Genomic DNA, 21,801 nt, shown 5'->3' on the forward strand with positions numbered 1-21,801 from the left:
GTCAGAGATGGATTAAGAAGTAATGGGGCCCCCAGGCAAGATAGTAGATTTGGTGCCCCTTGTGGTCTTTTTTGTAAGCTGAAGTGGAGAGAGGTCAGAAAAGGCGGCTGGTGGGCCCTCTTGACACCCACTACGCCCTAGGCACCTGCCTAGGTTGCCTGGTGGACAATTTTGCTCTGACTGGAGTGGCTTTCTTTTTAGCTAACTTGTGGCAAAGGGTTGCAAGAGTCACGTGAGAGTATAGTGAGGTTTGTTGAAAAGTTAGTAAATTAGAGTTCGTGCTAATGCAGTCATGTGCTGCCCTCGCTGCATGGACTTACATATACAGTACAGTAAATCCAGGACAGCCTGCATTTATTATAATAGGTCTCACTGTGGCCGCTGCAAGGAAATGCATCCGATCTATCTGATGGCCAATCTGGTGGCAGATCGACAGGGATATGGCTACCTTTAAAAAATACCCAAGGTGAGAGGGATATGGAGGCTGCCATATTTATTTCCTTTTGAACAATACCGGTTGCCTGGCAGACCGCCTGATCCTGTGTCTCAAATACTTAGCCATAGACCCTGAACAAGCATGCAGCAGATCAGGTACTCTGACTCAGGTTTTACTCGATTAACCATATGCTTGTTCCAGGGTTTTATCTCAAACACTACTTATGCCAGTAGATCAACAGGGTTTCAAGGCAACTGGCATTGTTTACAAGGAAATAAATATGGCAGCCTCCATATGCCTCTCACCTCGGTTTTCCTTTAAAGGGAACCAGAGACGAAGCACAGTTGTGTATTTTACAATATATATCAGTAAGAACATTAGAGAAAACACCTACCCTGCTCTCATGTTTGATCTTCACTGCTAAAAGTGTCTGTTATCAGCTGTGATAAGAATCCCGGACTGAGCATTCAGTCTGGCTTTGCAGGGAATAATTATAGCTGAGTCATTATAGCAGAGCCACAGGGGGGCAGGCTTGGGCTTGAAAAGACACCAGAGAAGACAGACTCAGCTATAATCTTTCCGTAGCAAAGCTAGACTGAGTGTTCAGTCAGGGATTCTTATCAGAGGTGATAACAGTCAGATTAAACAGAGAACAATGAAACAAAGAGCAGATTAGGTATTTACTGTCATGTTCCCGCTGAGGGTGCTTCGTCTCTGGTTCTCTTTAAGGTGCCCATAGATTACTCGAGCCGATCGACCATTCGCTTTGATAATTATAATCGAATCAGATGAAAACTGGTGCCGTCAAGAGCATGCCAATCCAACGATGCAACCAATTTCAGGCCCAAATTGGTCGGTCGCATGTATCAAATAAACATGCTGGAAAATCTGTGGCCGACATCCTCGATCGAGTGTGCGACTGTATCAGCGAACGATAATGACGAACGTAACGGAAACCCCCGGCCGCTGTCCCCCCCTAAAGTTTTATGTCCCCCCTGTGCCCTATACTTTACCTGTCACGCTGCCCGCTAGTGTTTGGCGCTGCGTCTGCCATACTTCAGCACTCAGGTCATGCGTGATTACCGGCATATAGCAAGTGGGGAGCGTGTGTGACGTCACATACATGCCACATGTGCTATAAGGCCCGGCAATTTTCAAGGACGGTGGCAACGCGGACGGCGGCATGTTAATAATAACTGCATGGAGCACCGGGAGGCACATAAAACATCAGGGGGACAGCAGCCTGTGGCGGCATTACAAGGCCGATTACCGAAAGATTTCATGATGAAATTGATCAGGAATTGGCCTGCGGGTTATGGCGGGCGGCCAACAGTTCTCTCTCCGATCAGATTTGATTAGAGAGAGATCTGTCTCTTGGTTGATCAACGGTCAAAAGACGTATGGCTACCTTTAGTCACTATGTCATGGTTTCTTAAAGGGGACCTGAACTCAGAACTTCCTTCTGCTCTAAAAGATACGCAACAGCATAATAAGCTTTAAAGAAGAACATTTCTTTGTTACAGCTGATACAAATCCTGCAATAAATCTGCAGTCTGTCTACTTCCTGCTTTCATGGAAGCAGACATATTGTTAACATCCTGTGTTTACAAATTAGCCTCTTAGCCGTGGCAGTCAGCTGAAACAGGGGAGAGATAAAATTACAACTTGTTCTTAGTCACAGATAAGTGGGAATTAAAGACAGTTTTCCTTCTGTCCTGTGCATATGTATGCGACCCTTTGGACGCATTAACTGACGTAATTTCGGCGGGCGGCGTGTGGAACGCAAATGCGCTCCATACTAGGCGGAACCGGAAATATGGTGAGACGCACTGGCCCGGCTGGTATGGTCACGTCATTGACTATGCGTCATGTCATTGACTATGCGCCTCGCAAGCGTGAATGCCGCTCCAACCAGTTGATTGGCTGGCTCACGGACAGCAGATTACTGCAGGTGAGTGTGGTCCCACCTAGTGTGTACTGTGTATATGATTGGTTGGAGATACTACCGGCGGGAGGATCGCTCAGGTGTGGATGCAATTGAGGGGGCGGGACCCATGGTATAAGGCCCTGCTTGCCACAGTTATGGGGTGTTCGGTCTCGAGAAAGCCCTGATTTTGGGGCCGTCGACATGGCCGGATTTCTGGCAAGGCCACATAGGCCATGGCCTAGGGCACCAGATAAACAAGGGGCGGCTTGCAGACAGTGGGCATTATTTGCAAGTGTCCAAACAAATGAAAGTGGTCAGGATAACTGCACTATTAGTACCAGCTGGCACTGGCTGTGCTGTGTTACAGGCAGCTGCAGTCCGTTAACCAAACGTTTGTGAACAGTGTGTGACTAGCAAAAAGCCAGACCTTGTCCAATGACATAGCAGCAGCTGCAGGCAGTTACAGAAGGCCGGGTCTCACACACTTGGTGTGGGGGATGAAAGGACCAGGGGCAGCACCAGCAAATAGTACAGAATACAGAAGGCAGCGTCTCACAGTACCCATTTCTTAATTATTGATTGGCCAGCGCTGTTACCCTGGAGACAGCAGTGGGTACAGGACTCACTTTTACGTGTTGCTGACCCCACCCAATGTCCAATTGTGAGCCACTTTTGACTATGTGTGTGTGGTGGAAGGCTCCCAGCGCGCCCATCACCTGTAGATCGCTTGATTGACCAGTTCCCCCGTGTAAAGTGATTGATTCACTTCACGTTGCCATGGAGACCTCGGCACTAGCGGACACCATCGGCCCAAAAAGTTTGGGTGTGTGTGGAGAGAGGTGGTAGGAAACGGTTTCGGTTGGGGCGGCTTGTAATAGTCGGCCTTGGGCGGTAAGAAGTACAAATCCGGCCCTGGCCGTCGACTACACCTCCGCACCTCTATTTTACTGCAGTGACCTGATAAGTATCATTGTTTTTCATATGCAATATTTTTATGCCGCTATCATGCTTTTTTAAATGAAGATGATTAAAAGCTGAAGTTTTATACTGGGAGAGTTGCTCCTGGAATTGCTTTTTCTCTTTTTGAATTACTGTCCTGTGCAAGAGTTCGGGTCCACTTTTTTAGAGCAGTCTGACCTCATTATGCAGTCATTGTTTGCATATGTGTTTGTCAGCTGTCATTGCTGCTTGTCTGACCATCTCTATAGCTGGCAGGTACATCAGTTGTGTTGTGTGCTGCTCTTGCCATAGTTACATCTTTATGATACATTGATGAACACAATGATTACACCAACAAACACCTTACTGTAACTCTGCCTTCCTGGCTACAGTCCCCCCCTGGCTGCTTTGTTCAGTTTATAGCCTGAAGCATTGTTACACTGTTGATTCCGATGTGTGTTGTGGAAACTGACTCCAAGCAGATCATGTGACCTCATGGCCTCACCATTCTGCTGACACTCCAGGATGAAGGTGCAAGGACAGCTGAGGTCCATAGACTTCCACAGAACCAGCACCGTGTTCTTGTACTTCTGCGGGATCTCTGGGGTACTAGGGGGCAGCGGGATTCCTGAAAAAGGGGGAGGGTAAACAAAATTGCAATAAGGGTTAAAGGAGAACTCTAGATATAAAATAAAAGCATACTCTAAAGGTGGCCACACACCATACAATTAAATGATCCAATTTTAGGGCAGTTCGATAAAAACGATCAGTTGTTCAGAAAAATCATTTAAGAAATCTGATCGTATTTCCCATTTTTATTCGATAAAAGAAGATCGGGAGTGTTGGATTTTTCTGATCAATTTATATGAAAATTGTATGGTGTGTGGTAGATTGTCAATTACTTGATGAACAGATCCAATCAATTTTTTTCTGAGTTTTCAATAATTTTTTTTTCATAATTGGGGAAAAATTCAATGTGCACAAACTACCTACCTAACGCCTAACCCTTAAAACCCTCCCCCCCCCCCCCCTTGCCGCCACCAAGCTCGCTGCAAAAAAAAGTGAGTTCTCTGGTGCCGCCATAGGCGCCTATAGATATATTGGTATTTGGGTGCTCGTGGTGCCCAATATATAGCAGGTGCTGTATATATAGATATATTGGTATTTGGGTGCCCGATATATAGCAGGTGCTGTATATATATATATATACACACACACACACACACACACACACACACACACACACACACACACACACACACACACACACACACTCACACAAGCGGCCGCTATTTACAGGGCACCCAAATTTCAGCTCTAGCACCCAAATACTAATAAAATACCAATTTATTAGTCCACTTGTTGCATGCACCCAAATTTCCTGCTTCCCTCACAGGTGGCGACATCTTTAGTACTGGCAGGTGATCTCTACGGAATGTTTGTTTACTGAAAGTTCTGCAGCCAATAGAAAGAATTTCTGGTCTCCCAGAATGCTCGGGGGGAGAATTCTGCATAATAAACAGCCTAGTCCAAGCCTTAATGAGAGGGCGAGGCTACATGGTAATATACAGCAATATATAGATATAGGAAGGTGTTTCTGATGCTGTTAATCAGGAAAATTAACAAAAAAGTGGGTATCAAGAATAATTTACTGCATTCTTATATATGTCAGTACAGGGCCTCTTTAAAGGACCTCTCCAGTGAAAAAAGTCAGCAGTTAAAATCAGAGATAACCAACAGGTTTTGGACTAGTCCATCTCCTCATGGACGATTCTCAGGGTTTTCTTTGTTTTCAAAAGCATTTCCTTAACCACTTCAGGACCGCGGTGTTAAGCCCCCCTAAAGACCAGGCCATTTTTCCTCAATTGGGCCACTGCAGCTTTAAGGGCCGCACAACTCAGCACACACACAGCAGTTTATTTATTTTTTAATAAATATTTTCGTATTTATTTTTAAATAAATTTACTCTTTTTTTTCTTTCCCCCAGGTCTCTCCCTCCCTCCCTCTGCCTGCCTATCACAGCGATCGGCTGTGATATGCTTCAGCCTATCATCGCAGATTGCTTCTGTGTCCCCCAGGGGGACAGCCGTGTCACACGTGTCACCAGCACAGCGCTGCTGCAGATCACAGCGCTGTACAGCCTGATTAGACGGTGGTTTCGCCGTCTAACAGCCTCCGAGCGACGACCGCTGAAAAGCGGAGATGCGCACGCATTGGCGAGCGCGATCTCCTGCTAGCCCCATAGAAGGCCGAGTATGAAGTGTTTTTTTTTATTTTTTTTCAAAAGCCAGAGAGGGAAGGGCTCTGGGTCCTACAGAGCCTTCGTCCCCTTGTTCACCACTGGCTCCCCCACTAGCAGTCTGTGACCGATGGCTCTGAGACTGCTCTCTGCCACTGCCGGAGGCTTCAAAAGTCTTCGGGAGCCCCAGTGCTCCCAAAGACGGGCTGCACTCATGCAGGCGCAGTACGGAGCCGCCTATGTTAGGGAGCACTCGGGCTCCCAAAGACTTTCAAAGCCTCCCGCGGCAGGAGATTTGAACGGAGGAGCCAGCGCTGGTACGAGGGGAGCCTTCCTTCTCCTTGAGTAAGTATGTGGTTTTTTTTGTTTTTTGTTTTTCAAAAAAAACAAAACTCCAGATTCTGAGCTGAACTGCCAAAATAGTAAGATACCAGCCAGCCTCCCTGCTTATTTGCACACTATTTTGACAGTTAAGGGGCCCATACACCGGTGGGTTTCTGCTATCGATATATATGGCCAATTCGACCGCTCTGATCAAATTGGCTAGAAATCAATGCAGCAGGAAGCATGATCGATTGAGTGATCAACCGATTTCTTCGATCGATTTGCTCGATCGGTCCAGACGGAAAATCTAGGTCGATCGGATGCTGGCGGCAGATCGATGGCCCATAGAGTTGCATTGGATCAAATGGTGCAATAATGCATTTCAATCAATTTTCAATAGATTTCATTCTGAAATCTGTTCCTAGTGTGTGGCACACATCAGATAGATTCCTGTCAGATTCGAACTGACCGGTATCTGACAGAAATCTATCTGATGGTCGAATCTGCTGCAAAGTGTAAAGGTACCTTTAGACTTAGCCACTGCTGTTCAGGAAATACTTTTGAAACCCTGGAAATCCCCAATGAGGAGACAGACTAGTCCAAAACTTGTCAGTTCTGTCAGAGTTTAACTGCTTACTTTTTTCGCTGGAGTGCTCCTTTGTCTACAGGCAAATAACATGCGCTGTGAGTATGGAACTGTACAATACATACTAGCCACAGACAATGAGCAGGAACTGGTGGCATTGCCCAGCACATTGGCGGCGACACATTCGTAGAGGCCAGCCTCCCGCTGTCCGGCGTTCACCACGGTGAGGATCTGCCGTCCGTCCGGGCTGGATTTTATGCTCACGCTTCCTCCCGATTCCAAGGTCATCTTATCTGAGAGCAGAAACACAGTTTACAGAATGTGATATATGCTGGACACCAGCACCACAACATCTATACATTTACAGCAACAGTGTGCTTAACCACTTGAGGACCGCAGTGTTAACCCCCCCCCCCCCCCCAAGACCAGGCCATTTCTCTCAAATTGGGCCACTGCAGACCAAGCTGCAGGGTCGCACAACTCAGCACACAAGTGACCCCCCCCCCTTTTCTCCCCACCAACAGAGCTCTCTGTTGGTGGGGTCTGATCTCTCCCGCAATGTTTTTTTTTTAAGTAAATATTTATTTCTTTATTTTTCTATTAAATTTTACAGTTTTGTATTTATTGTCACACGGCTGTCCCCAGTACAGCGCTGTCTTAAATCGCAGTGCTGAACTGAGTAAATAGACAGTGGTTTTGCCGTCTAACAGTCTCCTAGCGTCGATCACCGCTGGGAGGCTGATGGCAGAGCGGAGCTCCGTCATTGAAGCGGGATCCCCTGCAAACTCCGCCCCAAGGACTTTACGCCGATCACCGTTAGGCGGAGTATGGAGGCTTACACCTTCCTGCAGAAGTCTGGGATGAAGCCTACTGCTTGAACTCGATGGACGTATGTCTTTTTTCAACCCAAATAACTATGTAACCGTGTAACTCTTTGGATGCTCCAACCACAAGTTTTTTTCCTTTTCATCCATGGCACCCCCATACTTGTCTGGGCGGGATTACTTTTCACTGTTGCAAAACCAGTGACATGACTATGTACTTCGTAAAGTGCTGCAGAAGATGTCAGTGCTATATACATACATAATAATAATAATAATAATATGGTAGTACATAAGACTATGTCTATGGTAGAATTAGATTGTGAGCTCCTCTAAGGACAGTCAGTGACATGACTATGTACTCTATAAAGTGCTGCAGGAGATGTTAGTGCTAACTAAATACATAATAATAATAATAATAATAATAATAATAATATGGTAGGACATTAGACTATGACTATGGTAGGGATTAGATTGTGAGCTCCTCTGAGGACTGTCAGTGACATGAATATGTACTTTGTAAAGTGCTGCAGAAGATGTCAGTGCTATATAAATACATAATAATAATGATAATAATAATATAGTAGGACATTAGACTATGACAGGGATTAGATTGTGAGCTCTTCTGAGGACAGTCAGTGACATGACTATGTATGCTGTAAAGTGCTGCAGAAGATGTCAGTGCTATATAAATACATAATAATAATATGGTAGGACACTAGACTATGACTATGGTAGGGATTAGATTGTGAACTCCTCTGAGGACAGTCAGTGACATGACTCTGTACTCTGTAAATTACTGCAGAAGATGTCAGTGCTATATACATAAATAATAATAATAATGATAAAAATAATATGGTAGGATATTAGACTATGACTATGGTAGGATTAGATTCTGAGCTCCTATGAGGACAGTCAGTGACATGACTATGTACTCTGTAAATTACTGCAGAAGATGTTAATGCTATATAAATACATAAGAATAATATGGTAGGACATTACACTATGACTATGGTAGGATTAGATTCTGAGCTCCTCTGAGGACAGTCAGTGACATGACTATGTACTCTGTAAAGTGCTGCAGGAGATGTCAGTGCTATATAAATACATAAGAATAATATGGTAGGACATTACACTATGACTATGGTAGGATTAGATTGTAAGCTTCTCTGAGGACAGTCAGTGACATGACTATGTACTATGTAAAGTGCTGCAGAAGATGTCAGTGCTATGTAGAAGGAGGTGCTGTAGGATGTGCCCTGATAGTGCAGTATATCGGTAGTGGCCTCTGCGGCCGCTGTACACCACAGTGACACAGACACTTGTTATTGTGTAAGCAGGTGAAGAAGGTGACATTTCCGTTGCAGCTCCAGGCAGCTGTGATCAGGTCCAGCCTGGTTGCAGTTCTGTGTGATAAAACGTGTCACATCCATTATTCAGAACCCGCGTCCCGCTCTAGAGGTGGGAACCCTCCTGCATTATTAATGATCTGCACAAAGCCTCAATACACTCTGCTGCGCAGTCATGTGGAATACGACCAGTCACAGGCAATGCAATACCAGCAGCCTTTGTCATACTCTAATCGGGCTGATGTGACACAGTGTAATCTGCCTGGATTATTTACAGTGATGAAATGCAATCATCGTTAGTGTATTTACAGAACTGCATGGAATAAAATCACCAGTATAATTACAGCATAAGTACCTGACTGCATACATGCTAAGTATTATGACAATACAAGGGAAGCAGCCTGCCTAATAAGGTAGTTAATTACCTTTGAAATTTTACGAATGTTATAATATACTAAATGAAAGGCCGCCAGTTTAAAAACGGGCGCTAGGCTTGGGCCCCAACCCCCCGGCACTGCACCAGATCTCTGCTGTCCCAAGTTCATCCGTGTGCCGCGCATGCGCACTATGCCAAACGCATGGACAAACACAGGGACTGAGAACGCAAGGACACAGCCATTTTATTATATAGGATTTATATAACGCTATGTTGGTGCTTTCTCCTTTATAATAATTAACCTGTGTCGCTGCGTCCAGCAGTTATGCAGCGTCCCTGTGTCCCTGTTATTTTGTTACTGCGCATGTGCACAGTAACGAACAGCTGGACGGGACCAGGGAGCGCGGTGGGTGGGTGGGCGGTTGCGTTCGCACAGCAGGCGCTCTAGGCGGTTGTGTAGGCGCGCGCATGCGCAGTGACTGGCGGCATCAGTGGCGGGAAAAATAAGACCTAGAGCCTGTTTTACGGGCTTAGGTCCACTAGTAAATCAATAATAATAATAGCGCTAATTATTTATATTATTATTGTGTATTTATATAGCACTGATGTCTTCTGCAGAACTTTACAGAGTACATAGTCATGTCACTGGCTGTCCTCAGAGGAGCTCACAATCTGATCCTACCATAGTCATAGTGTAATGTCCTACCATTATTATGAATTTATATAGCGCTGACATCTCCTGCAGCACTTTACAGAGTACATAGTCATGTCTCTGACTGTCCTCAGAGGAGCTCACAATCTAATCCTACCATAGTCATAGTCTAATGTCCTACCTGATTATCATTATGTAATTATATAGCACTGACATCTTCTGCAGCACATTACAGAGTACATAGTCATGTCACTGACCGTCCTCAGAGGACCTCACAATCTAATCCTACCATAGTCATAGTCTAATGTCCTACCTGATTATCATTATGTAATTATATAGCACTGACATCTTCTGCAGCACATTACAGAGTACATAGTCATGTCACTGACCGTCCTCAGAGGAGCTCACAATCTAATCCTACCATAGTCATAGTTTAATGTCCTACCTGATTATCATTATGTAATTATATAGCACTGACATCTCCTGCAGCACATTACAGAGTACACAGTCATTGACTGACTGTTCTCAGAGGAGCTCACAATCTAGTCCCTACCATAGTCCTAGTCTAATGTCCTACCATATTATTATTATGTTTTTATATAGCACTGACATCTTCTGCAGCACATTACAGAGTGCATAGTGCATAGTGATGTCACTGACTGTCATCAGAGGAGCTCACAACTTAATGACTCTTTGTGTTGTTCTTTATTCAACGCTATGTTTGCTGAATCGACCCACCATTACACATGTCTCAGTTACCTTTCTTCCACAGGATGCGAGGGGCAGGGCTGCCGGCTGGAAGACACGAAAGGGTCACCGAATCCCCGTCTAGAATCACTGTGTCCTTCAGCTTGATGTGGAAGACGGGAGGGAAATCTGCCAAAAAACAAATGAAAATAGCTGATAAGTAACAACTTTTAGGCTTCTCATTTCCAAATTTTAGGTTGGTTGTAAGCGACGCAGTTGAATTTGCAAATCTTGGATTACACAGAAAAAATCACATCGAATCTAACCATGTCTGTAGGCAAACTACAGTATGGGCTGGTGCAGACCTAGGGGTCCATATGATTCACTAAAATGTGATAACTGCTATCACAGCTGTTATCACACAATCTGCCAGGTGCAAACTTTTGCACGCGCAAAAGGTTACTTTGCGTGATAAGCGGAGGATTGCGCTTCACGTGAAACACACATGATCGCAGATCGCGTGATAACTGCTGTGATAGCAGTTATCCCGCTTTAGTGAATCAACCCCCAAGAGCGGTTCTGAGCGTTTTTGAAACCTCTTGCGGTTTGAAAACCGCCAGGCTAATGTATTTCAATGGGCTGGTGCACACCAGAGCGATTCGTTTTTTCCCCAAACGCACACTCGGGTCCTGCAGCATTTTTGATGATTTCTGAGGCGTTTCTGCCTCAATGTTAAGTGTAGGAAAGTGGAAAACCGCTCTGAAAAGCGCTAGATCAGAGCGATTTTCCAAGCGTTTTTGTTCCAGTAGCTGTTCAGTTACAGCCCTACTGCAACAATATATAAAAAACACTACAGAAAAACGCTCCAAAAAAAACGCTAGGCATGTTTTAGAAAATCGCTCTGCACATGCCTAGAATCGCTCTGAAAACTGCTTCAAAAACCGCTAAGCATTTGCGGTTCCGCTAGCAGTTTTTGGTGTGCACTGGCCCTAAAGCAGGGCTCCGGCTAGCCCATTCATCAAGATATGTACCATACAACAAAAACATGTGCAAATGTGGAGCATCTACCCAGAATGAACAATCACAAAGGCATAGGTATCACCATAACAACCATAGTGGCTGCTATGGGGCCAACAGTGAGCCTCCTGAGCCTCAGGGGCAGAGGGAATGTATAGAATATCTATGTATATTGTTTTTCTAGCGCAGGCAATTTTCAAAATCGCCCACAAAAGGCTTGTGCAATGGATCCCTATGAGTAGGGTCATATCAGCACTTTGCGTCCGCTTTGCGGACCTGTACCATTTTTAGGGGCGTTTATGCTATAATGGAAGGTACAAGAAGAGCGCTAAATGCTCACAAAACCGCTTTATGCGGCGATTGCGTTCGCTTTTTTTTTTTTAGAATAAATACATTATATTTATTATTTTCCGGGTCCAAGAGTTCACTTACGTCAGGGAGTGAATGACAAAACCGCTCTGGAAAAGAGCTTAGAAAACCGCTTTTACCCAAAACACAGCGCGCAGTGGAGTGCCGGGAGGGGGGGGGGGGGGGGGGGGGAGAATGACGTACAAAATCGTAACACTGTTGCGATTACGATTTTAGATGTGAACGAGGCCCAAACGAATATTGAGAAAGAAAAAAAAAAAAAAAAAAGAAGAAGCAATTTTATTCATTATGTTTTTTTACTATACTGCCCTGTAAACATACAGGGAAAGCAAACTTATTTCTATGCTGTCACCAACATTTCCCTCTCTTTTCCCGACTCTCCCTCTCTGTCCCCATCTCTCTGTCAGTTTCCCTACATTTCTGATATTTCCCAGACTCCCTCCTCATCTCCCTCCCCATCTCCCTCCATGTCTGCAGCGCCCCCTGGCTGTGTGCCGCCCTGGGGGGTTTCTGCAGTGTTTGTCCAGTGATAATTACACCTGGCTGGTAACTGCCTGCAGCCCCTCCCAGGCAGCACACAATGCAGGTGGAGGAATGTGCTGTCACCAGGGCTCCTCCCTCCTGTTACTAAGGACGCTGCTGTCACCAACTCCTATATATATAGGAAGGGAGAGGAGAGGGGAGAATATCACTGCTCCAAATCCGACCACCTAACTCATCGGAAGCCGGAGATCCTCAGCCAGCAACATGGTGAGAGCCTGACTGCACTGTCCATACATATATCTAGATTACTATTACTATCTATGCTAGTACTACTATATACCTCTGTCCATATAGTATCTGTATGGTAGTATCTATGCATGTTCTGTGTGCGACTGCACCGTCTCTAAACCTATATACTAATATTATACACCTCAGTCCATATATCTGTATATTGTTACCTATGCATAGTCTATGTATGACTGCACCGTCCCTATATCTACTGTATATGCTAATACTATACACCTCTGTCCGTATAATATCTGTATAGTATTATCTATGCATAGTCTATGTATGACTGCACCGTCCCTATATCTATATACTAATAATTAATTCCTCTGTCCATATAATATCTGTATTATAGTATTATCTATGCATATTCTATGTATGACTACTTCACCATACCTACCTATATCTATATACTACACCTCTGTCCATATAATATCTGTATAGTATTATCCATGCATATTCTATGTGTGACTGCACCGTCCCTATACCTATATACTAATACGGATCAGTGAATAATGGCGCACAGCGACTATGCATAAAAATGGCGCCGCATTAAAAAGATATGCTTATCGCTATTTATCGGTAGTACTGCATAATAATGGCGCACAGGGGAAAAAAAAGAAAAATGGCACACAGTAACGTTATTTATCAATAGCGCCGTTCATATGCCAAACAGCATATGTTATTGTGCACAGTAACGTTATTTATCAATAGCGCCCTACATAAGCCAAACTGCAGAAGTTATTTAACTGCAAATCAGTGAATGGATTTAATGTAACACTTTCAAGGTTAGGGTTAGGCACCACCAGGGGAGATTTAGGGTTAGGCACCACCAGGGGAGATTTAGGGTTAGGCACCACCAGGGAGGTCTTAGGGTTAGGCACCACCAGGGGGTGGTTAGGGTTAGGCACCACCAGGGGGGTGGTTAGGGTTAGGCACCACCAGGGGGGTGCTTAGGGTTAGGCACCACCAGGGGGGTGGTTAGAGTTAGGCACCACCAGGGGGGTCTTAGGGTTAGGGATAGGTACAGAGAGGGTTCTGTGTGTTAAAGCTAAATAACAATAAGGATTTAACGTTAAATAGCGATAAGGCTTTAACGTTAAATAGCGATAAGCGGCAAATGGATTAGCGGCAACACCGTGCGCCATTATTCGCAGGCGCCATTTTTAGATGGACCCATACTAATATTATACACCTCTGTCCACATATCTGTATAGTGTTATCTAGGCATAGTCTATATGTGACTGCACATCCCTATATCTATATACTAATATTATATCCCTCTGTCCATACAATATCGGTGTTATAGTATTATCTATGCATATTCTATGTGTGACTACTGCACTGTACCTACCTATATCTATATACTACTGCTGTATATACACCCCTGTCCATATAATATCTATGCATATAATATGTGTGACGGCATCGTCCCTACAGTATATCTATATACTATTATTATATGCTTCAGTCCATATAATATATCTGTATAGTATTATCCATGTGTATTCTTTGTGTGACTGCACCGTCCCTACCTATATCTATATACTAATATTATACACCTCTGTCCATATAATATCTGTATAATATTATCTATGATTATGCTATGTGTGACTGCACTGTCCCTATATCTATATAGTTATATTATACACCTCTGTCCATATAATATCTGTATAGTATTATCCATGCCTAGTCTGTGTGTAAATGCACTGGGTCAGATTTATCAAGAGTGTCTGAGATAAAATATTAGTCGGTTTTTAGAAATCCTTGCAGAACTGTCTCAGGCATCTTAAGAAATCATTAGACAGTGCAGATTCCTTCTAAAACTGTTGTAAAATAGGAGGAACTAGGAAGGTCTCTCAGACAGTGCAGTGTGTGAGGGAATTACTGTTGCTGAGGTAACCAACACACCTGCTGTATTGATAGCAGCAGGCTCTGAGGAGGAATTCAGCAGGGGGGAGGAGCACATCACAAATCATGTCTAGCCTGCACTCTGCAATCATATCTAGCCAGCAGTTCTACATCTGTAGTAGTGCTATCAAGCACTTCTTAATCTGCTCCAGTTTAGGGATGGATTTGCACTTTTCTAAACTGTAGTGCAGCTCTAGAAATCCACGCTAAATTGCCACTATTACCTAGGATTTAAGAAGGTTCTTATTATCATGCAGAACTGTTCTCACTGCTGGTTAGAACAGATTAAGAAGAAAAAACTGTCGGTAATGCGTTGATAGATCTCCCCCACTGTCCCTACCTATGTCTATATGACTAATATACTACTGTACTGTATATACACCTCTGTCCATATAATATTTGTACACTGTTATGTATAGTCTACCATATGTGTAACTGCACCGTCCCTACCTATATCAATATGACTATACTAATATTATACACCTCTGTCCATATAATATGTCTATAGTATTACCTATGCATAGTCTATGTGTGACTGCACCGCCCCTATATCTATATACTAATATTATATACCTCTATCCATATAATATCTGTATAGTATTACCTATGCATAGTCTATGTGTGACTGCACCTTCCCTACCTATATCTATATACTAATATTATATACCTCTATCCATATAATATCTGTATAGTATTACCTATGCATAGTCTATGTGTGACTGCACTGTCCCTATATCTATATACTAATATTATACACCTCTATCCATATAATATCTGTATAGTATTACCTATGCATAGTCTATGTGTGAATGCACCTTCCCTACCTATATCTATATAGTAATATTATACACCTCTATCCATATAATATCTGTATAGTATTACCTATGCATAGTCTATGTGTGACTGCACCTTCCCTACCTATATCTATATACTAATATTATACACCTCTATCCATATAATATCTGTATAGTATTACCTATGCATAGTCTATGTGTGACTGCACCTTCCCTACCTATATCTATATAGTAATATTACACACCTCTGTCCTTATAATATCTGTATAGTATTACCTATGCATAGTCTATGTGTGACTGCACTGTCCCTACCTATATCTATATAGTAATATTATACACCTCTATCCATATAATATCTGTATAGTATTATCTATGCATAGTCTATGTGTGACTGCACCGTCCCTAGATCTATATACTAATATTATACACCTCTGTCCATATAATATATGTATTATAGTACATCATCTCTAACATACCACTACAAACTCACATAAAAATACCAATATCAATGTGTTATGTGTGAGGGCAATGTTGTCATTTACAGGCAGCTTTTTTGCCTTTTTAATGTAACTGACACAGCACACTGATTTCTGCCTACTCTGACCCTAACGGTATCTACCATTTACTCCATACAGAGGGAGTGCATCTCAGTCCACGTTGGCCAAGCCGGAGTGCAGATTGGCAATGCATGCTGGGAGCTGTATTGTCTGGAACATGGCATCCAGCCAGACGGACAGATGCCCAGTGACAAGACCATCGGTGGTGGAGATGATTCCTTCAACACCTTCTTCAGTGAGACCGGGGCTGGCAAACATGTTCCCCGAGCCGTGTTTGTGGACCTGGAGCCCACTGTGATTGGTGAGTAGACCGGCTAATATCATAGTCGATGAAGAGATAAAATGTCTATGTATATGAAGGTGTACCTAAGAATTTAGCAGTTGAAATATTAACTATTATTGTATCTCCACAGATGAGGTGAGGACAGGAACCTACAGGCAACTCTTCCACCCCGAACAACTCATCACCGGTAAGGAGGATGCCGCCAACAACTATGCCCGCGGTCACTACACCATCGGCAAGGAGGTCATTGATCTGGTGCTGGACAGGATCCGCAAGCTGGTGAGTTAGTTGGATTATTGTCCTGCAAGTCCTTTTCCATTATGCATGTTTTTCGAATTGGTCTAGATACCAGTAGGCTTGAGAATTTCATAAAGTCCTTTGAGACTTTGCAGAAAGGTTTGCCCTACCATTCATTATCCCACACTTCTGCCCTATGATTGCTGGAGCCATTGTTAAGTCGCTCAAAACTCGGCTCTTTTCTGCAATAGGTTTTGTTACTTTCCTAAAGAAGTGAGCATTCAGTCTTACGAAACGTTTTGCCAGCCTTAAATGCAGGGATGCTCATCCGGATCCCGGGTACCCGGGTAAATCCGGGTATCCGACCATTTTTCCGGTATCCAGATCCGATCCGGATACGGATACCTGGGCCACTATCCGGATAGCGCTATCCGGATTCTATCCGGATATCTGGTAACATAATCTGGGTACCCACGGATATCCGTCCAGATATCCGGATCCGGATAGTGTAACTAAGGAGATGATGTCATTGAGCCAATCAGAGGGCTCCCAGCCAATCAGAGGGCTCCCAGCAGAAGCCCTAGCAACCAATCACAGAGAAGGAAACCTGGCCAGCCCCACCTGACCTCATTGAGCCAATCAGAGGCCTCCCAGCCTAAGCCCTGGCACCCAATCACAGAAGGGAACCCTGGCCAGCCCCCCTGTATAGTAAGGAGGGCTGGCATGATGAGACAGATTGTCCTTGCTTGTGTGGCTGACTGGTCACTGACAGACTTGCTCCACTGCTGGCTTAGCAAGTGCTGTATACAGTGATAAACCTAAAGCTTTGAGTGCTAAACACCTTCACTTCACTATTGTTCTATTGTTGTAATTGTTTGCTTTCATTCACTCAGTTAGGTCCTGTCTGTGTCTGTGTCTGTGCAGGCCAGCAGGACAGTATAGGGAATAGGAGGATTACTGTGTTATTGTATTGTAGTTAGTACTGCAGTTAGTTGTTATGGTGGCGTTCCCGCACTCGATTTCCCGCTCGATTCCCGTCAACTCGATTTCCAACATGTCTGATTTGCGTTTCGATGGATCGTTAGGTCGATTTGGCATACTTTACATGCAAATCGACCTAACAATCCATCGAAACGCAAATCGGACATGTCGGAAATAATTGAGTCGACGGGAATCGAGCGGGAAATCGAGTGCGGGAACGCACCGCGTGTACCCGCCAGGCCGCCACCATAACACAGTGTGCACTGTCTGTCCTCTACTCTGCGGTTTGTCACTCCGTGCTGATTTGATGTAAAGTCCAACCCCGATTTTATTAAAGTAAGAGTACCCCACATCATCTGGTGACATCATCACGTATAAGTTGTACTATGTCTGCTGGCACCGGCAGCCGGGGGAGGGGCAGCAAGGCCAAGAGGACAGGGAGCAACATTACGGCCACCCTCAGAAGGTCTGCCGTGTCAGTGTCGACCCCAGCGGGCAGCCTACCCTCAGTCAGCGAGCTTTTCGCTCCAGATTGAACTCAGGGCTGTTAGCTGCCCGCAAGGCGTTTGAGGAGGATGTTCTGGGTTTTGAGGAGGGGGGTATGATGTTTATGATGGGATGAGGGACCGTGACTACCATCCGCAGGATGGGGATGTCAGCTCTGACTCTGAGGAGGAGGATGAGTCGTGGGTTTGGCATGGAGGATCAGCATTGCAGACAGTGGCCGTGGAATGTGGGACCCACCACATCCTTCTGCCGCTACCACCAGCCGCACCACTCAACCCCCAACCGCCACAGGAAGAAAAGCCGCAGCATCCCATTCAGGCCGCAGGGGAATCTTCACCTCTCCAATCTGGCCGCCACGGTGCCACAGGCCACTGCTGCTGATACCGCCACCTATATTCAACCCAAAACACAATTGCACTGTCATTTTTTTGGAGGTGTCTGGGCTGAAAACTGTCATGTCCCAGTTGTGCGATTGGACTTTGGACACAATGTGGGCTGCACAACCGCTGTCTGGAACCTTGTCCTGATGTTAATTGACTGCTTTTTTTCTTTTTTTTTTTCATTTTAGGTCCAACAATTTTTTAATTAGTGTTTCTCTTTAAAGAAACATGATGCTACATGCATCATTTACCCTAAAAAACCCTTTAAAAGCTATTTAAAGGGCACTTCCGTGTTTTCTATCCAGATACCCGAATAGTTCGGGTACCCACGGGTAATTTGGTTGGATATCCGGATTCGATCCGGATATCCGCAAGGTCGGATCCGGATATCCGAATCGGATCCGGATATCTGGGTACCCGGATCCGGATCCGGACGGGTAATGAAAAGCACTACCCGAGCATCCCTGCTTAAATGTACTAAAGTTTTTCAGCCATCTCCTATCTTCAGGTTTTATAGTTTTTAAATATTTTATTCCCACTTGGGCACCTCTTCCCCCCTTCCAAGCCATTGTTAAGCTGGTTACATACTCTCTGAATGCCCAGATCCACAAACTTTGTAAAAACTGAACCAGTATCAAACAATATATTGAGGTATAAATAAAAGAATTACCCTGAAATATAAGCCCTATTTCAAAAACAAGCCCTGGTTACAATTCATAAAAACTAAATGTAAGTAGTGTCCAGGCAGCTATTGTATACATGTAAAAAAGTAAAATCAATTGGCAGTAGAATGCAACAAGACAAATAGACCCTTCTACAAGGAAAGCAGACACCCCTAAATGAATTACACTCAGAAGACCCCCACAAGACCCAAAATAATAAAGGATAGAATGTGCCAGACTCTTGGTAAATGTAGATGGTTGGACATGGAAAAAGTAAATGGCGTAACTACAGGGGAGTAGCAGACCTGTGAGGAACCCCAACTACTACTTCTCTCTCTCCAATAAAGGGGTCCATCCTCCAGATCAGGTGTTTATGTGGCTTCACTTGTAATGGGTGTGCAGATTATGGTGTCCACACTCGTTTTATGACTGTTGCATCCTTGGGCCCCCAGGCTGTGAGGGTCACCAGGGGAGGCAAGGAAAAGGGTGTGAGCATTGGGGGGCCCCATCAAAGTTTTGCAGGGGGACCGTGATTTGTAGTTACGCCTCTGATGGAGTCAGAAGAAATTCATAATGGAATTCAGGGTTTGTTCCAGGATGTTTTTTTTTTGTGGGTGTGTTCAAGGAAATAAGACATCCCTCGAAAATAAGCCCTAACGCATCTTTTCTATCAAAAACATCCCATCTTATTTTTGAAGAAACACGGTTTAATGTATATGCTTAAAAGTAATCAATACATCTTAATTTAGCTTCAGAATGGTGTCAGCAGAGAGGCAGGATACCCTGATCAGGAAATTTTGCCTTTGGAGGCCTTGAGACATATTAATAGCCTTCAAAGTACAGATAAGTATGAATATTTAACTGACTTCATTGTGCTTTTTCTCCCTTAGGCTGACCAATGCACAGGTCTCCAGGGCTTCCTCATCTTCCACAGCTTTGGTGGTGGCACTGGCTCTGGTTTCACCTCTCTCCTGATGGAACGTCTGTCTGTTGACTATGGCAAGAAGTCCAAGTTGGAATTCTCCATCTACCCAGCTCCTCAGATCTCCACAGCTGTGGTGGAACCCTACAACGCCATCCTCACCACCCACACCACCCTGGAGCACTCAGACTGTGCCTTCATGGTGGACAATGAGGCTATTTATGACATCTGCCGCAGGAACCTGGACATTGAGCGTCCGACCTACACTAACCTGAACAGGCTGATTGGCCAGATTGTATCCTCCATCACAGCGTCCCTCAGGTTTGATGGAGCTCTGAATGTGGACTTGACAGAGTTCCAAACAAACTTGGTGCCCTACCCCCGTATCCACTTCCCTCTGGCCACCTACGCCCCTGTGATCTCTGCAGAGAAAGCCTACCATGAGCAGCTCTCTGTGTCCGAGATCACCAATGCTTGCTTTGAGCCAGCCAACCAGATGGTGAAATGTGACCCAAGACACGGCAAATACATGGCTTGCTGCCTGCTGTACCGTGGTGATGTGGTGCCCAAGGATGTCAATGCTGCTATTGCCACCATCAAGACCAAGCGCACCATCCAGTTTGTGGACTGGTGCCCCACAGGGTTCAAGGTTGGTATCAACTACCAACCACCAACAGTGGTTCCTGGTGGTGACCTGGCCAAGGTACAGCGTGCCGTGTGCATGTTGAGCAACACCACCGCCATTGCCGAGGCCTGGGCCCGTCTGGACCACAAGTTTGATCTGATGTATGCCAAGCGTGCCTTTGTGCACTGGTATGTGGGTGAGGGTATGGAGGAGGGCGAGTTCTCTGAGGCCCGGGAGGACATGGCTGCCCTGGAGAAGGATTATGAAGAGGTTGGCACTGATAGCGTTGAAGGAGAGGGTGAAGGAGAGCAGGAAGAAGAGTATTAAAAGACTTTGACCATATACTGATGGAAATGCTTTGGGTTTAATAAATATTATATTTGATTTTGTCTGCCTTGGTACTTTCTTTGAGCATAAGTATGTAAATGGAAATGGTGAGGACCATAGTGGCAATGAAGTCAAATTCAAGAATCCAGTAGACAAAGGCAAACAATGCAGCAAAAACAATATATGTTTCTACTTCTGAGAAAGCAAGGGAAAGGACCAGTATAGTTTGAATTATGAATCAACATATTTTTCTTATGAAATCTTTATGGTATGTGTGACTAGGGGGTGTGATGGGGGCGTGGTCAGGGGTGTGACAGGGGCGTGGCTTAAGTGTCCCTCTTTCTCATTGGGAGGTATGATGCAGCACTCGCATGTCACTGTAGGTGGAGCAGACAGATGTATCTCAATCTCCTAACATGTCCTGTAGTCACTCAGTATTCCCAGCATGCACTGCGTCCTGTAGTCACTCACTATTCCCAGCATGCACTACGCCCTGTAGTCACTCGGCATTCCCAACATGCACTGCATCCTGTAGTCACTCAGTATTCCCAGCATGCACTGTGTCCTGTAGTCACTCAGTATTCCCAGCATGCATTGCGTCCTGTAGCCACTCAGTATTCCCAACATGCACTGCATCCTGTAGTCCCTCAACATTCCCAGCATGCATTGCATCTTGTAGTCACACAGTATTCCCAGCATGCAGTGCGTCCTGTAGTCACTCAGTATTCCAGCATGCACTGCTTCCTGTAGTCATCAGTATTCCCAGCATGCACTGTGTCCTGTAGTCACTCAGTATTCCCAGCATGCACTGTGTCTTGTAGTCACACAGTATTCCCAGCATGCATTGCGTCCTGTAGCCACTCAGTATTCCCAACATGCACTGCATCCTGTAGTCCCTCAACATTCCCAGCATGCACTGCATCCTGTAGTCCCTCAACATTCCCAGCATGCATTGCATCTTGTAGTCACACAGTATTCCCAGCATGCAGTGCGTCCTGTAGTCACTCAGTATTCCAGCATGCACTGCTTCCTGTAGTCATCAGTATTCCCAGCATGCACTGTGTCCTGTAGTCACTCAGTATTCCCAGCATGCACTGTGTCTTGTAGTCACACAGTATTCCCAGC

At 44.8% G+C, this 21,801-nt stretch overlaps 2 protein-coding genes across 7 annotated transcripts in view; one reads left to right on the top strand and one right to left on the bottom strand.

Annotated features, from left to right (window-relative positions):
* Positions 1-21,801, bottom strand: part of SPEG (striated muscle enriched protein kinase) — a 369,258-nt gene that overhangs the window by 22,031 nt on the left and 325,426 nt on the right. For all 6 annotated transcript variants that reach the window (XM_068246025.1, XM_068246024.1, XM_068246023.1 and 3 more), the window contains 3 exons: positions 10,409-10,525; positions 6,577-6,744; positions 3,808-3,930 (listed from right to left, as the gene is read on the bottom strand). In XM_068246025.1, coding sequence (XP_068102126.1) covers positions 3,808-3,930; positions 6,577-6,744; positions 10,409-10,525 — 408 coding nt within the window. The remainder of the gene's footprint in view (positions 1-3,807; positions 3,931-6,576; positions 6,745-10,408; positions 10,526-21,801) is intronic.
* Positions 12,281-20,733, top strand: LOC137525156 (tubulin alpha-1A chain-like). Its single transcript, XM_068246033.1, has 4 exons — positions 12,281-12,472; positions 15,831-16,053; positions 16,166-16,314; positions 19,693-20,733. Exons 1-4 carry the CDS (start codon positions 12,470-12,472, stop codon positions 20,674-20,676), a joined length of 1,359 nt encoding a protein of 452 aa, XP_068102134.1. The 5' UTR covers positions 12,281-12,469; the 3' UTR covers positions 20,677-20,733.

Source organism: Hyperolius riggenbachi, chromosome 7 (genome assembly GCF_040937935.1).
Source record: "Hyperolius riggenbachi isolate aHypRig1 chromosome 7, aHypRig1.pri, whole genome shotgun sequence".
NCBI classification, from domain to species: Eukaryota; Metazoa; Chordata; class Amphibia; order Anura; family Hyperoliidae; genus Hyperolius; species Hyperolius riggenbachi.

Bases quoted from the DNA above. Each gene is read 5' to 3' on its own strand.
- LOC137525156 (XM_068246033.1), top strand. The intron at 16,054-16,165 runs GTGAGTAGACCG...GTATCTCCACAG, and splicing joins CCTGGAGCCCACTGTGATTG to ATGAGGTGAGGACAGGAACC. The intron at 16,315-19,692 runs GTGAGTTAGTTG...TTTCTCCCTTAG, and splicing joins TGGACAGGATCCGCAAGCTG to GCTGACCAATGCACAGGTCT.